This window comes from Triturus cristatus, chromosome 9, assembly GCF_964204655.1.
Source record: "Triturus cristatus chromosome 9, aTriCri1.1, whole genome shotgun sequence".
In the NCBI taxonomy this organism is placed as follows: Eukaryota; Metazoa; Chordata; class Amphibia; order Caudata; family Salamandridae; genus Triturus; species Triturus cristatus.
The window spans coordinates 148,341,508-148,355,062 of record NC_140592.1 but is presented as its reverse complement, the minus strand read 5'-3'; the positions used below and the strand labels follow the sequence as shown (position 1 = coordinate 148,355,062).

Here is a 13,555-nt window from a genome sequence, read left to right as displayed (position 1 = left end):
TTAGCTGAACTAACTATAACGGGGAAATTCAATGGTTTTTTACGAGTGAAATGTCCAGCTAACTATAACATGTGTGAAACCTATGGTTTTTTCAGTGAATTTGCAAGGTTTTTTAAATGCTAATTCCTAACTATAACGTGTGTGAAACCTATGGTTTTTTCAGTGAATTTGCAAGGTTTTTTAAATGTTAATTCCTAACTATAACGTGTATGAAACCTATGTTTTTTTCAGTGAATTTGCAAGGTTTTTTAAATGCTAATTCCTAACTATAACGTGTGTGAAACCTATGGTTTTTTAAGTGAATTTGCAAGGTTTTTTTAAATGCTAATTTCTAACTATAACGTGTGTGAAACCTATGTTTTTTTTTGTGAATTTGTAAGGTTTTTTAAATGCTAATTTATGTATGTATTATTATATTTTTTATATATTTATTTTACAATAAACTACCTATGTATATAGTTATAGATTGACTGTATCCTGTAATATGGAATGGCTCAGCTCTTTTTTTTTTAATTTGGATAAAGTTGAACAGCATAGTTAATATCTTCTATAAACTTATAAACATTTTAAAATGTTTTATTTTTTTTTAAGGGTTTTTCACGGTGCACGCACCGTGCGCGCACCTTGCGATTTTTTGAAAACAAATAAAATGTTTTTTTCACCCTTCGGGGTCCTTCAGGGACCTCCTAAAGAAGGCTAGGGGGTCAGGAACTCTCTACCCTGCCCCCTTTTCACGTTCTCCACCTTTCTTTTTCACTGTCACACACAAAATGGCGTCCGACACTTCCTGATTTCGACCGATTGGAATGTTGACTGACATCATCATCAGAATTACGCTCGCGGACATTTGGTGCGCGCACCGTGCACGCATATAGATATTTATGTACTTTTAACTGCAATTTTCTCAGGAACTACTGAACAGATTGACACCATATATGCAAAAGGCACATGCCTGACCTGAGGACTACCTCTTTGCGAAATTTCAAGTAATTCTGTTCAGCCGTTCGGGCTGTACCTTCGACTAAAGGTCCTATGGGAAAATGCGTTTTGGGACCCCCTTTTTTCTCAGCCCCCGCTTGACCAATCACCCCGAGACTTTCAGGGTAGGAGCTGAGCGGAGTGCCCCATTAGTTTTGGAAATTTCGCGAGGATTTGTCAACCGGCGCCAAAGTTATTCAAAATAGAATTTTCAGATTTCCTATGGGAACTCGGTCCTAACTATAACTATCTACTGGCGACCGCCAGTAGATAATATATATACACATACATATATATATATATATATATATATATATATATATATATATATATATATATATATATATTACCTACTGGCGGTCGCCAGTAGGTAGTTATAGTTAGGACCACGTTTCCATAGGAAATCCGCAACATTCTATTTTGAATAACTTTTGCGCCGGTCGATGAATCCTCGCGAATTTTTCAAAATAGGTGGGGCGCTACGCTCCGCTCCTACCCTGAAAGTCTCGGGGGGTTTCTTCAAGCGGGGGCTAAGATAAAAGGGGGGTCCCAAAACGCGTTTTTCCCATGCATTTTTCCATAGGACCTTTAGACACAGCTACAGCCCGAACGGCTGAACAGAATTACTTGAAATTTGGCAGAGAGGTAGTCCTCAGGTCAAGGAAGTGCCTTTTGTAGGTTTGGTGTAAATCTGTTCAGTAGATTCTGAGAAAATAGCCTTTAAATCAATATATATATCTGAGCCAGCTTACGGTGCGCTTACGGTGCGCTTACCGTACGCGTACGGTGACGTGCGCGAGCGCGATTCTGATTGGCTCTTAGATCTTAGTAAACATTCGAATCGGCCGAAACCAGGAAGCGGCGGCCGCCATTTTCTCTCTCGCACTCTGAGTGGGGCAGCATAAATGAAGCCCAAAAATGTGTAAAGGGGCAGTATATTGAGATAATAATCACCCAGCAATGATATACGGGCCCCCAAACAACCCACAAGGCCAAAAAAAAAATTTTTTTTTTTTCGAAAAATCGCCGATTACGCTTACCGTACGCGTACGGTAACATTTTTTTTTTTTTTAAAAAGTATCCACACTGTCACCACCCCATGTGCAAATGTAGCCCGAAGGGCACCATTTGTGCATGGCTTATCAAATTACTGAAAACAATAAACAAAACATTTCACAACGATGCGCATAATATGTCCCCCATGTGCGCACGGTGGCCCATCTCGCATAATGTGGGCACGCGGTGCGCGCAGCGCACCGCGTGACCACCGTGCGCGCACGGAACGAACTGCGTTAACTGGGCGTAAAGTAAGTTAGCATTTAAAAAACCGTACAAATTCACTGAAAAAACCATAGGTTTCACACACGTTATAGTTAGGAATTAGCATTTAAAAAACCTTGCAAATTCACAGAAAAAACCATAGGTTTCACACATGTTATAGTTAGCTGTACATTTTACTGATAAAAAAACAATGAAATTCCCCCGTTATAGTTACTGTAGGCAACTATAACTCACGCGACCGTAATCCTCTGCTGATGACATATGTGTCTTTATGAAAAAAAAATATTTGTAATATATGTATAGCTAAGATTTAATGGAAGAAGACATGGGCAAATAAGTGTCTAAATACAGTATTAGCATCAGCAGAGGATTACGGTCGCGTGAGTTATAGTTGCCTACAGTAACTATAACGGGGGAATTTCATTGGTTTTTTATCAGTAAAATGTACAGCTAACTATAACATGTGTGAAACCTATGGTTTTTTCAGTGAATTATATATATATATATATATACATACACATACATACATATATATATATATATATATATATAATATATATATATATATCCGTGTGCAGCCCAAGATTGGACGCCGGCGCTGCTTGTTGGGGGGCGGTGCGTTTTTATCCGGCAGGGCCACATCGGTGACAATGCATGCAGTTTTGGCGAAGCAGAAAAGGATCGCACTCACTCACGATTCCAGTTTATGGCGATCTATTAGTGCAAGAGGGCTATTGCCATGCCCAATAGCCTTCTTGCACTAATAAATCGCCATAAACTGGAATCCTGAGTGAGTGCGATCCTTTTCTGCTTCGGCAAAACTGCTTATATATATATATATATATATATATATATATATATATATATATATATATATATATTGCATCCAATCCTGACTTCAATAAAAATCGGACACCGACACAGGAGAATGCTTTCGCTATCCAGCTTGGGTTTATTCTTCTTACGCTTATATATATATATATATGCGCAAGGATGGGTCACCATGTAAGATGGTCCAATATTTCTACTGAGGGTTTCTGGTTACATCATAAACCAGGAGGTCAGAACCCTTCCCATACTGGACATAATAACAGGTTAGGTAGTTCACTTGAAAAAGATGTTTTCATCAAATTATAACTAATAATGAGAACTGATTGGAATTAGAATGCTTAGGATTTGTTTAACTTTCAATACATTGTAGAAAGTGGTGAGGGACAGTAGATTTGTGTGTTTCTGTATCAGCAGCATTTACTACATAATTAAGTATTTATGTCATTTGCCACATAATTTACATCATTTTCAAATATCACAAAAAATATCTATCTCAACTGGATAAAAATACTGCTGTGTAATTCATTTTTGCCATATAATTTACATGACCGTGATGCAAAATTATCATTTGGTCATCCAAACTGCATAATCCCAGTAGCCCTGCCGATGGTAAAGCTCTGCAGTTTAGTGGCTGTCATTATTATGATATAATCCATATTTCACAGGGAATTATGAAATATTTTTCATATTTTACAGCATGTAATATATATGTGAGCGCATTTTTGTGTGGTTGTGTATTACACAGACATGGGTAGTGCAGATGTAGTTATTAATTAAAATTTAAAAGGAAATGTCTCTCTAATAACTTATATTGTTAGCCTGCTTGATAAGACTGTGATCATTTCTCCAGAGCAGTATTTACATCTTGCAACTTTCCTACAGGGTTTATTGTAGCTTGAGCATCGGGCTATATAACTAGCATCTGCCAATCAAAATCCCATAGGAATTTTCGCTGGCATTTTGCTGAGCAAAAACTTGTTGCCAAGTATACGTCAGAATTTGAAGGAAGATGGTTTTAGCAGAGCTCAGGCTCTTTTTTAGTTTGGTATAGGTTTGTTCACTAGTTTTCTTTTGAAAAAAAATATGTAATATTTAAAGTAGTTTTTGAATCATTAACTGAAAATGCCATAGCACTGTTTACGAGCTATGTGAAAAGTTCTGAAAGAATATGCGGAGTTAATGTAATTTTTGACAGCAAAAAATGCTCTGTACAATGGCCTGCCTGACAGGCCCAAGGTCTACAAAGCAGCCACGGCCTGTGCAGGTAAGAGCGGTGGGCGGTGGTCCTTGGTTGGGGAGGGATTCAACAGAGAACAATGTGGGAAAATTAAATAAATAATGAATGTTCCCTCGTCATCGTCTCTCGAAATAACCCCCACCCAGCCCCACCGCACCATCGCGCTTACCTGCATGGGCAGTGGCTGCTACAAAGTACTTCAGCCGTAGACTCTATCCTTTCCAGCCCGGTCTGGTCATGACATGCTGCCTAGGAATTTATTACAAGTATACGGGGTTGACTCCTTCCCATCCCCTGGTTTGCCCAGAACTAGGCAGGTTTATGACAATCTGACTGGTTTTCTCCAAAGACTGGTAAGCAAAACTCCTATCAAAAAGATCCCCAGCGCTTAAACCATATGGTGCATGCTGAAGCACCCAAGCACCTTGCCAGCTCTATGGCTTTGGTCATCAAGAGTCAGTTAGAAGAGGGATCATATGTCCCATTCTTAGCTGCCTCTTCTTCCTCTCCTTCACAGAACAGCTGCTATTTGCCCCCAACCTGATACAACCAGGTGTAGCAGGGGCAGGATGTGCCTTGGCCTGTCAGAGGTATCTGTTGCCCTGATTTGAAGCAGTGTAATGGAAGCTGAGACTCTTTGTACTCGATGAGCATCATCCAACTATCACACATCAAGTAGTAGGTGGCTCAGGGTTGCATTTGGTGCATGCTGATTATTTCCAGTAGTAGGAACAGCTGTTATTGGTACCAGAGCTCTATGGGAGCTTGGCTGCTTCATTTCGGAGACGTTACGAATGAAGGAAACAACTGCAAGGACCAGCCTTCCTCTGAGGGTAAAAGGAAAGCTCTTGTAGCCCTCTATCGTCAATGAGGCAAACTGTTTGATAAAAGGCTAATAGGCCCTTCTCCTTCCCACTTTACTTTTGCAGGCTCTGTTACCTCATCCTACTGCACTCCATGCCCTATGCCAGTGGCTTCTGCTGCTGAGACATCTGTGAACCCATGAAGGTTCATCAACATGTGCGCTTATTTGTCTTCCAAAACATGTTTAGTATTTCCAGCACATTGTTCAGATATGCTGCAGAACTCTTGTGCAACATGTAGCATCACACAAAAAAACCCAAAGGCTGCTAGGTCTGCTTTGTCCTTCGTCTTTCGATCCTGTTATTTAGTTTCCATGGAGATTCTGGAATCAATTAGAAATCTGATAAGCTTGACACAATTAAGCCAACTAGATACGTGGACATACGTCTTTCAGTGGTGGAGACAGCTGAACCTAGAGTTTATTTTAGAACGTCATGCAGAGCCTTGGTTTAGCTGTTTGAATTGATATTACCTTGAGCTTTCAATTAGATACAATAATCAGTGCTTAACTTGTGCTGGTGGTTGCTTAGTTTGTGCTAGTGGTTGAAGATGATGAGTTTCATCACTTTTTTCTGGGGACCAGGACTTATTTTTCATCATCGGATCTAGATTGTACGCAAGAGAGAGACAGCCAATATAGAAAGCAGGAAGAGAATGGATGCAAAACAGTGATTAAGGGAGTAAAAGCAGGGTGAAAAAGAACCTGAATGAATTACAGCGACGGGAAGTGTAGGGTGGTGGAAGAGTTGAAATCAAGACTAGAAAGCCTTGGTGGTGGAAATTACCATCTTTTGCATGATATTCCCCCAGATTTGTGCCTTATGCTACTGAATCCATTTTTGATGGCCTCAGGACTCTATGCTTGTGCCCTCCCTTTCAGACCTGTCACAATTGGTATACACCTGAATGGAACATTTACTTAGCTTGGAACTCCCTAGTATCTTGTACTATCTGTAACCAGAGACAACAAATTAAGTGCTACTGGTGGCTGCAGCACTCGTGTGCGGCCCACTACTCTAGCATTGTACAACATGCCTCTGGGCCTGCCACTGCAGCCTGGGTGTGGAGTTTTAGACTGCCACTTCGACCTGGCAAAATAAACTTTTGGGCAGGCCTGAACGTTCCTGTCTAATAATTAGTCACTGCTAAGGTAGGCCTTAAAAGTCCATAGGGCAAGGTGCATGGTATTAAAAAGTAGGAAATGTATATTACATGTTTTACATGTCCGGCAGTAAAAAGCCTCCAAACTAGTTTTTCACTGTGGCAAGACTGACTCTTCCATAGGTTAACACTGTGTTTATATTTAATAAGTGATAAGTTCAGTTTTGGAGCAGCTAGAAAAATAGTTTAAGGATTTATGTTAATAATGATTTAAAGTCCAACTTAATGGTCAAGTCGGATTTTATATTACTATTTTGGAACCTATTCTTTTAGAAAGTTTTAATTTTCCTTCCTTAAACCAAAGGGTTTTCCCGCCAGTGTCAGCTTGCACCTGACCGCTGATGGCTCCCTTGTGATGAGATGTGTATTACTCACAAACAGTGGACATAGGCCTAAAACTCTACTTTGGATCCAGTCAGCAACTTTCACCACTGCTGACTTGTCAATGGCCTCTTTATCTTCATAAACATTTTAAAGTCATAATGGTACACTTTCAAGTGGGACGAATCTGGTCCCTGTATCTGACCAGTGCTCCATCGTGGTCTTGCTCACTTTGCCACTCTATTCAAGCAAGCCTGGCTGAAGACGGCTGAAATGCCAGAAACCGGTCCTAGGAAGCTTGTTTCCGGTCCAGGGAAGACATGGCTTGGCAGTTCGGGCTGCACTGTTCCCATGAGGCACAGGGTCAGACTGATTTGCATATGGCCATGTCTGAACTGGGGTGGCAGAGTGGGCTAAAGAACGGTGATGGATTAAACCCAGATCAGTTGACTGGGGGTGAGTGCTTGCAATGTTCAACACTCCGTCCATCATTTCCTGTGGTTTTTGGGTTGTATGTTACAGTCACAATATATTGTTTATGAGTAAATCAGGTAAGGGTGATAAATGTGCAGGCATCCAGCTGGGGCTAACGGAGTCACTGCAAAGATCTGTGTTTGACATGAAGGTTACAGGTTCAAATCCCAGTGGCTCCACTCAGCCTTTTATCCCACTGAGATCTTCTTTTTCATATTACAACAGTAGGGATCTAGGCCAGGAGCAGCCTGTGCAGGTAAGAGCAGTGGGGCCGGACAGATGACCACGAGGGAACATTAAATAAATAATATATTTCCCCTTGTCTGTCTAAATCCCTCCCACCCCCACCCGGCCCCACCACCCAACCCCTCTTACCTGCACAGACGCTGCTGGATCTAGGGTAAGGAAGGACAGATTTTTACTCTGTGATTGCCCTTTGAAAACGAACACTGTTTCCCAAAACTGTAAGTTTATGACTGCACGACAATCACTGGTCAAGGTTGATCTTTCCACGGTCATGTGTCTAGTATTTTGCCAGAGTATGCAACCAATTCTCCTTTCAAGAACTGCAAATATTTACAATAAGCCCATATTCCAAGTGATTTAATTGCATACTTTTTATAGGTTTTTATGAAGCCATTCATTTGCTCCAGAATGAGTGTTTAAATAGAGCTCCTAGTCAGATCTATTGAATGTGGAAAGCATCACTGCTTTGAAGCTCAGCATATTTGTAATATATTGAACAGATAATGGTTGCCTAGGAGCAGGGTGGAAGGCAGGATGTTTTTCTCACAATCTAAAATATTGAAATTCCTGCTGAGATTCTTGTCATGTGTTTATGTTTACTACTTGTTCACATTCAAACAAAATGTGCCCTCAGGTCAAAACATTGTAATGTGGCTAAAGGAATCAACACCAGTCTCAAAAGGCATCCCTTTAAAGGACGATTTCTCTCACCCACCAGAGGTGCATTGCTTCATCATTGGGGAACCTCCTCATACCACAAAGCCTAGTCATGATGGAACTACAGCCCCCTCACTGAGAGGGAGGAGATCAGGGATGTTTTGTATACTAAAAGGGTATATACTAACTACCCAATAAGAGTCTGAGAGTGTGGTGAGGGAAGCAGTTCAAACAGTGAAGTGAATTAAGACTAGCTACAGGGTTCGCCACATTCCTTTTTTCAAGCAACCCTGTGCTAGGATTTAAAGCATAAAACATGGCGGGAGACATTAGACCTGCTCGTGTGTCTTAAAGATCATCATGTTTCGGCCAATGACCCCGTTGTGGCCTTCTTCAGGATCTAAAAGGTGCTACTGCTGTGATATTTACATTTCTATATACAAAACCAGTGATCTATAGATTTCTGGAAGTAGTGGATTCACTGGTAGTACCTGTGAGAAGACATGAAAATCAGACAGCAAATTGTGTAGAGTTTTAAGGAGAGTGGTGATTAGATATCAACACAAGCCTATTATTCAAGCGTGCGATCAAACTGAATCGTCACAAAATGTAATTCTTTATATGTAGATAATCAATACCACCAAGTCAAACTTTGGCAATAGAGAAACACAAAAAGTGAATCCCAGTCATCAGACCACTATATTAGTTATCTGAAATAGACACTTATCCGCAGTCGGGTGTCATACCTCCGCTGTCCTGAGCATGGGTGCTCAAGGGGCAGATACGTTTCCGACCTGTGTGGTAGCCAGAGGAAAGAGACTTAAGAAAAATGGAAAGGGGATGAGTAATAACATACATAGCGACTGTGAGGACCAAATACCTGTCATTCAATAGGTAACTAAAAAGCATAGCTGCTCATGGTACAGATAAAATATAATGTTAAAGAGTACAAGGGATTCTATTGTGCACATATATATGTGGTATTCTCCTGACACTTTATCTAGAGCCCATGGTGTGTAGAAAAAAGCTGAAGAGGCTGTTGGGTTGAGGCCCTTAAATGCCAAGGATGACTCGCATACATGGCTTCCGGCTCCTATGGCATTTTGATCCCCTAATACAGCTGCACATCACTTTTACCTTGGGAATTTCGTAATCCTTCTTGAACCAGAATTATAACTAATTTACAACCGAAGAGGAAGCAATCAGGACTCCGTATTACTCAGCTTGACATATTGGGTTCGATTCACAAAGGGAATATTAAATCTTACTGCATTAGACACCATTCATAAAGGTAACTTTGCATGTGTAGATCTCCTCAGGTGCACACCTACACCTAGGTGTAAATCTCCCCAAGGATGGAATTTACTATTTACATGTGTAAATTTACACCTAGATGTAGACGTGCGAGTCTCCACCCTCTCAGCTGAGGGGGCAGAATGCCTACAACTGAATTTACGACAGAAAAGAAAGTAATAGTAACCTTCCCGCTGTTTATAAAGCTATCCAGTGGTGAGGCAGAGATCTCCCTACAAAATGTAAGAGGGAACTTCAAGGGAAATAATTGTAAATTTCTATACTTAAAAATATAACACATTTCCAGAACTCCCAATCACCTAGGACTACCACAGCAGCAGGGGACAATACATCACCAGTGGAATTTTGAATAATATTCAATTTTAAATAACGTTTTTGAAATTTTTGTTAAAAGTGTTTTTCCATTAAAATAAGATGTCAATTTTCCTCCATCCACTCGTACCAGTATGATTTGTGTTAAATGTATCACAATCTTGGATGAAAGTTCTGAATTGCTTTATTGTGATTTAAATTTAAATTAAAGAAACTATCGTTTGAAATGTAATTCATTGAAAACATATTCTCAGACCAGCTTAACGTTTTACCTTCATCCTAGTTGGCTGACTTTGTTTTTGCTGGCCTTAGGACTCTGCACACTTCACCACTACTAAGCAGTACCAAACAGGGTAGAATTGGCTTATACCCAATAGGCATTTTTTATTTACTTGTAAGTCTCTGGTACAGTCTAATACCTGTCTCTAGGGCCTATAAATTAAATGCTACTAGTGGGCCTTCAGCACTGATTGCACCACCTACTTAAGTAGCATGTCTCAGGCCTGCCATTGCAGTCTGTGTGTACAGTTTCAAACTGCAATTTTGACCTGGCAAAATAAACCTTTTGCCAGGCCCAAACCTTTCATTTAATACATGTAAGTCACCCCTAGGGTACGCCTGGACAGCCCAGAGGGCAGAGTGCAGTGTATTTAAAACGCTGGACATGTACCCTTTAGTTTTACATGTCCTGGTAGTGAAAAACTGAAAGAGGTGTTTTTCACTATTGCAAGGCATACCTCTCGCATAGGCCGATATTGGGGTTACATAACTACCTTTAATAAACTGTAAATTCCAAATGGGAGCATGTAACTTTTCATGTTTGGTTTCTTTAGAATTGAAATGACAAATTTTAATTGATGGTGAAATTGGATTTTACATTAAAATTTTGAAAATGCCTCTTTTAGAAAGTTGTCATTTTATGCCTTAGCCGTTTGGAGCCTGCACCCTACCTCTGGGTCACATGCCAGGGTGTAGTTGACACTTGAGCTTTAATTATTTCTCCGAGACAGTCACACACAATTAGGGACTAAGTGTTTCTGGATGGGCCACCATTGGCAGGATGGTAAGGAGGAGCTGGGCACAGCCCCACTTACACTTAAATAGGCTGTATACTTCCCCCGGTTCTACTGATTGGATTTTGTCATTTTGGTCTTGTTATACTTATTAAAGAAATCTCTATTTTTCTAATTTATTGTGGGATCTTTTTTGTGTAGTGTTTTTAACTTTATTACTGTTTGAAGTGTTGCACAAATTTTTTACACATTGTCAAGTGAAGCCTGACTGCTCTGTGCAAAGGTACCGGAGGGTTTAGCACAGGTTAATTTAGAGTTGGCTTGTACCTCACTCTGAAAAAGATTGTCGTTGCTACTTGACCAGTGCTCACACCCCAGTCAACATACCACACAATTTCTTCCACGTATGCTATATGGTTAAAGAGTTTACATTAAAAAAAATAAAAAATGAATAACATTAATGATTTGAATAAATATTAATTGAAAATGCCATTGAATGTAATGCATTTTATGTTTCTCTATTTGTTAGTGTTATGTGCTGCCTCCATTGATTTCAATGGGAGCAACAGTAAAATCCTTTACGCTTGATAGGTATCCGTTTGTGAATAAATGTCATGTATAATAAATGAAGCAATTGCTGTCTGTAAGTGGAGGTGTATGGCAATAAATTACTTTGTGCATCTGGCCCATAGGGTTTCATGAATCTGTGGGAGAGCTAAAAACCTGACGACGTAATGAGTGTTTGCCGCAAAGTTGTAGCTTTATTGCCTCTCTCCGGGATACTGTAACACCTTTTTGTCATAAATGTCTTAGATTTGGGTTGCATGCCCATTCACTGATGCCTGGCTGACACATAATAATAGTTGTAGGCATTTATATCTCATAGACTGTCGAGCACTCAGTGGAACATTCTTCATAACTATAGTTATACATATACAGTCACTCAGTACCTATTAATGCATAGCTTTATTAATACATGTCCATAGTACATGCAGAGCATGTTCACAAGCGTGCACATATTTACAGTATAGTACTTGGTCGGACAAAGATCTCATAGGGACGCACAAGGTAGCCCAGAGACATAGGGGTGGTCAGCTGACAGTGTTTTGAGGTGTCAATAAACATTTCATTCCACACTACAAAAGTTTAAAACTTTAACAATTTCCTGTTTACTTTGAATGTCAATTTCTCTCAATCTTTTTCTGCAGGGAAACTCAATTTTGGCATCAACGAGAATTTGAAGAATTGGAAACCATGCAAGCTGCCTATTATGGTTACAAAAGCAGGAACAATAATAATAACAAGCAACTCAGGAATAAACTACCATTTGATGAATGGGAGAATATGGCATACGATAATGAAGGTTTCTGCAGGTATGTCCGCGGCAAAGTAACCCCACTCTGGATACCAGAGCTGTCTTCTGCAACTCACAGTAACAAGAAAAACAACCATTTTTATTTTTGTGTCAGAATTTAAGTTGGCTTCAATAAAAGGACACGATATTAGAGTTGATGAATGTGTTTAGAATAACACTTTGGCAGTATAAATTAATTGGTGTCATAAAAGTTTGATGATTTAGAGAAACTTACTCACATTGAACGCCTAAGCATTACATTTGAGAAAGGATTGCATTGTTTGTCCGAAATGTGGCTAGCGTTTGTTACACTTTATAACTAGGAAATCAACATTGATGTGAAAACAAGTTTAGTAAATAGGTAGCTCGAAAAGTATGCTCCATGCGGGAGTAGCCTCTCCACAACCAACACCCATGGCCCCAAAATACAAATGCCAACCACAAAGCCATGTTCAGCACAATAAGAAGTTGTGTGTTTTAGATATTCAGTTATTAATTTGGCAGGAATACATGTTAAGTTCAAGGAGAAACAAAGAATGTTAAAGCCAAGAAAACAACAGACTAAAATTCCCAAACCAATGTGGAAAAATAAAGAAAAATAATTTAATAAGCCAAAAGGGTGTGAAAAGGATCAACATCAGAAAAAGGGAACCAAATATATGATTTTTCGAAGTTTCAAGGCAAAAAAGTGTCTATAAAAAACAAAGCTCCGATCAGAAGTTATTGTACATAGTTGACCGGGACCTAGGTACAATTCCAGGCTGACTACCATGGACCAGAGGTTTGACAGGCCAAACAACCCGCTCAGGTTAATTCCTGCTATGTGCTTATGGTGAACATCACCACTACCTTCCTGCTGGCAGAGACCAATCCATTATCTTCCTGGAGGGGGTGTCATTAACTGTGTATTCAGGTTCTGGAGCTAGGCTGTAAGGCAAACTAGGGCCTATCTCAATCAGCAGAGAGTACAAGTTTATAAAGTTAGCAAAAATACATTTCATCATGGAATTACATTTTGAAAACTAAGAGGAAAATACTGCTCTGTCGTAGGAAATAATTGCTTTATCTATAACCAGGCCTATCCTTTTATAATAGAGCCTTACATATACAGTGTCAAACTGTTTTTGGAAGGCATACTTTGTGAGGCAAACTTTTTCAAATAAATAGAATATCCTCTTTTATATATATATATATATAGGTCCTCACCCTCTTGGGGCATACTGGGAATACATTAGTGGATCTCTTAGTTAAAATGTGAATGTAGGATTTTCTACATGACACAAGCACTTCCCCTTGCCAAGTGACACTATAGTACTTTTAAACTGCAGCCCAGTGAGAGCACAAAGATGATATCTTGTGATAAATGTCGGTGGTGTAATGCACACAGCAGTCCAAATATGGCATTTAACCTTCACTGATGCGCTTCTTGCACCATATACCATGGCCTTACTGGAAAGATAAATAAGCCAGTTAGGTGAAATCAGTGCATAGGAAAACGTTTAAGTGGAAAAG

The 13,555-nt window shown here is 39.7% G+C and overlaps 1 protein-coding gene across 1 annotated transcript in view; it reads left to right on the top strand.

Annotated features, from left to right (window-relative positions):
* Nucleotides 1-13,555, top strand: part of SUSD3 (sushi domain containing 3) — a 197,853-nt gene that overhangs the window by 143,360 nt on the left and 40,938 nt on the right. The window contains exon 4 of the mRNA XM_085624595.1: nucleotides 11,898-12,062. Coding sequence (XP_085480721.1) covers nucleotides 11,898-12,062 — 165 coding nt within the window. The remainder of the gene's footprint in view (nucleotides 1-11,897; nucleotides 12,063-13,555) is intronic.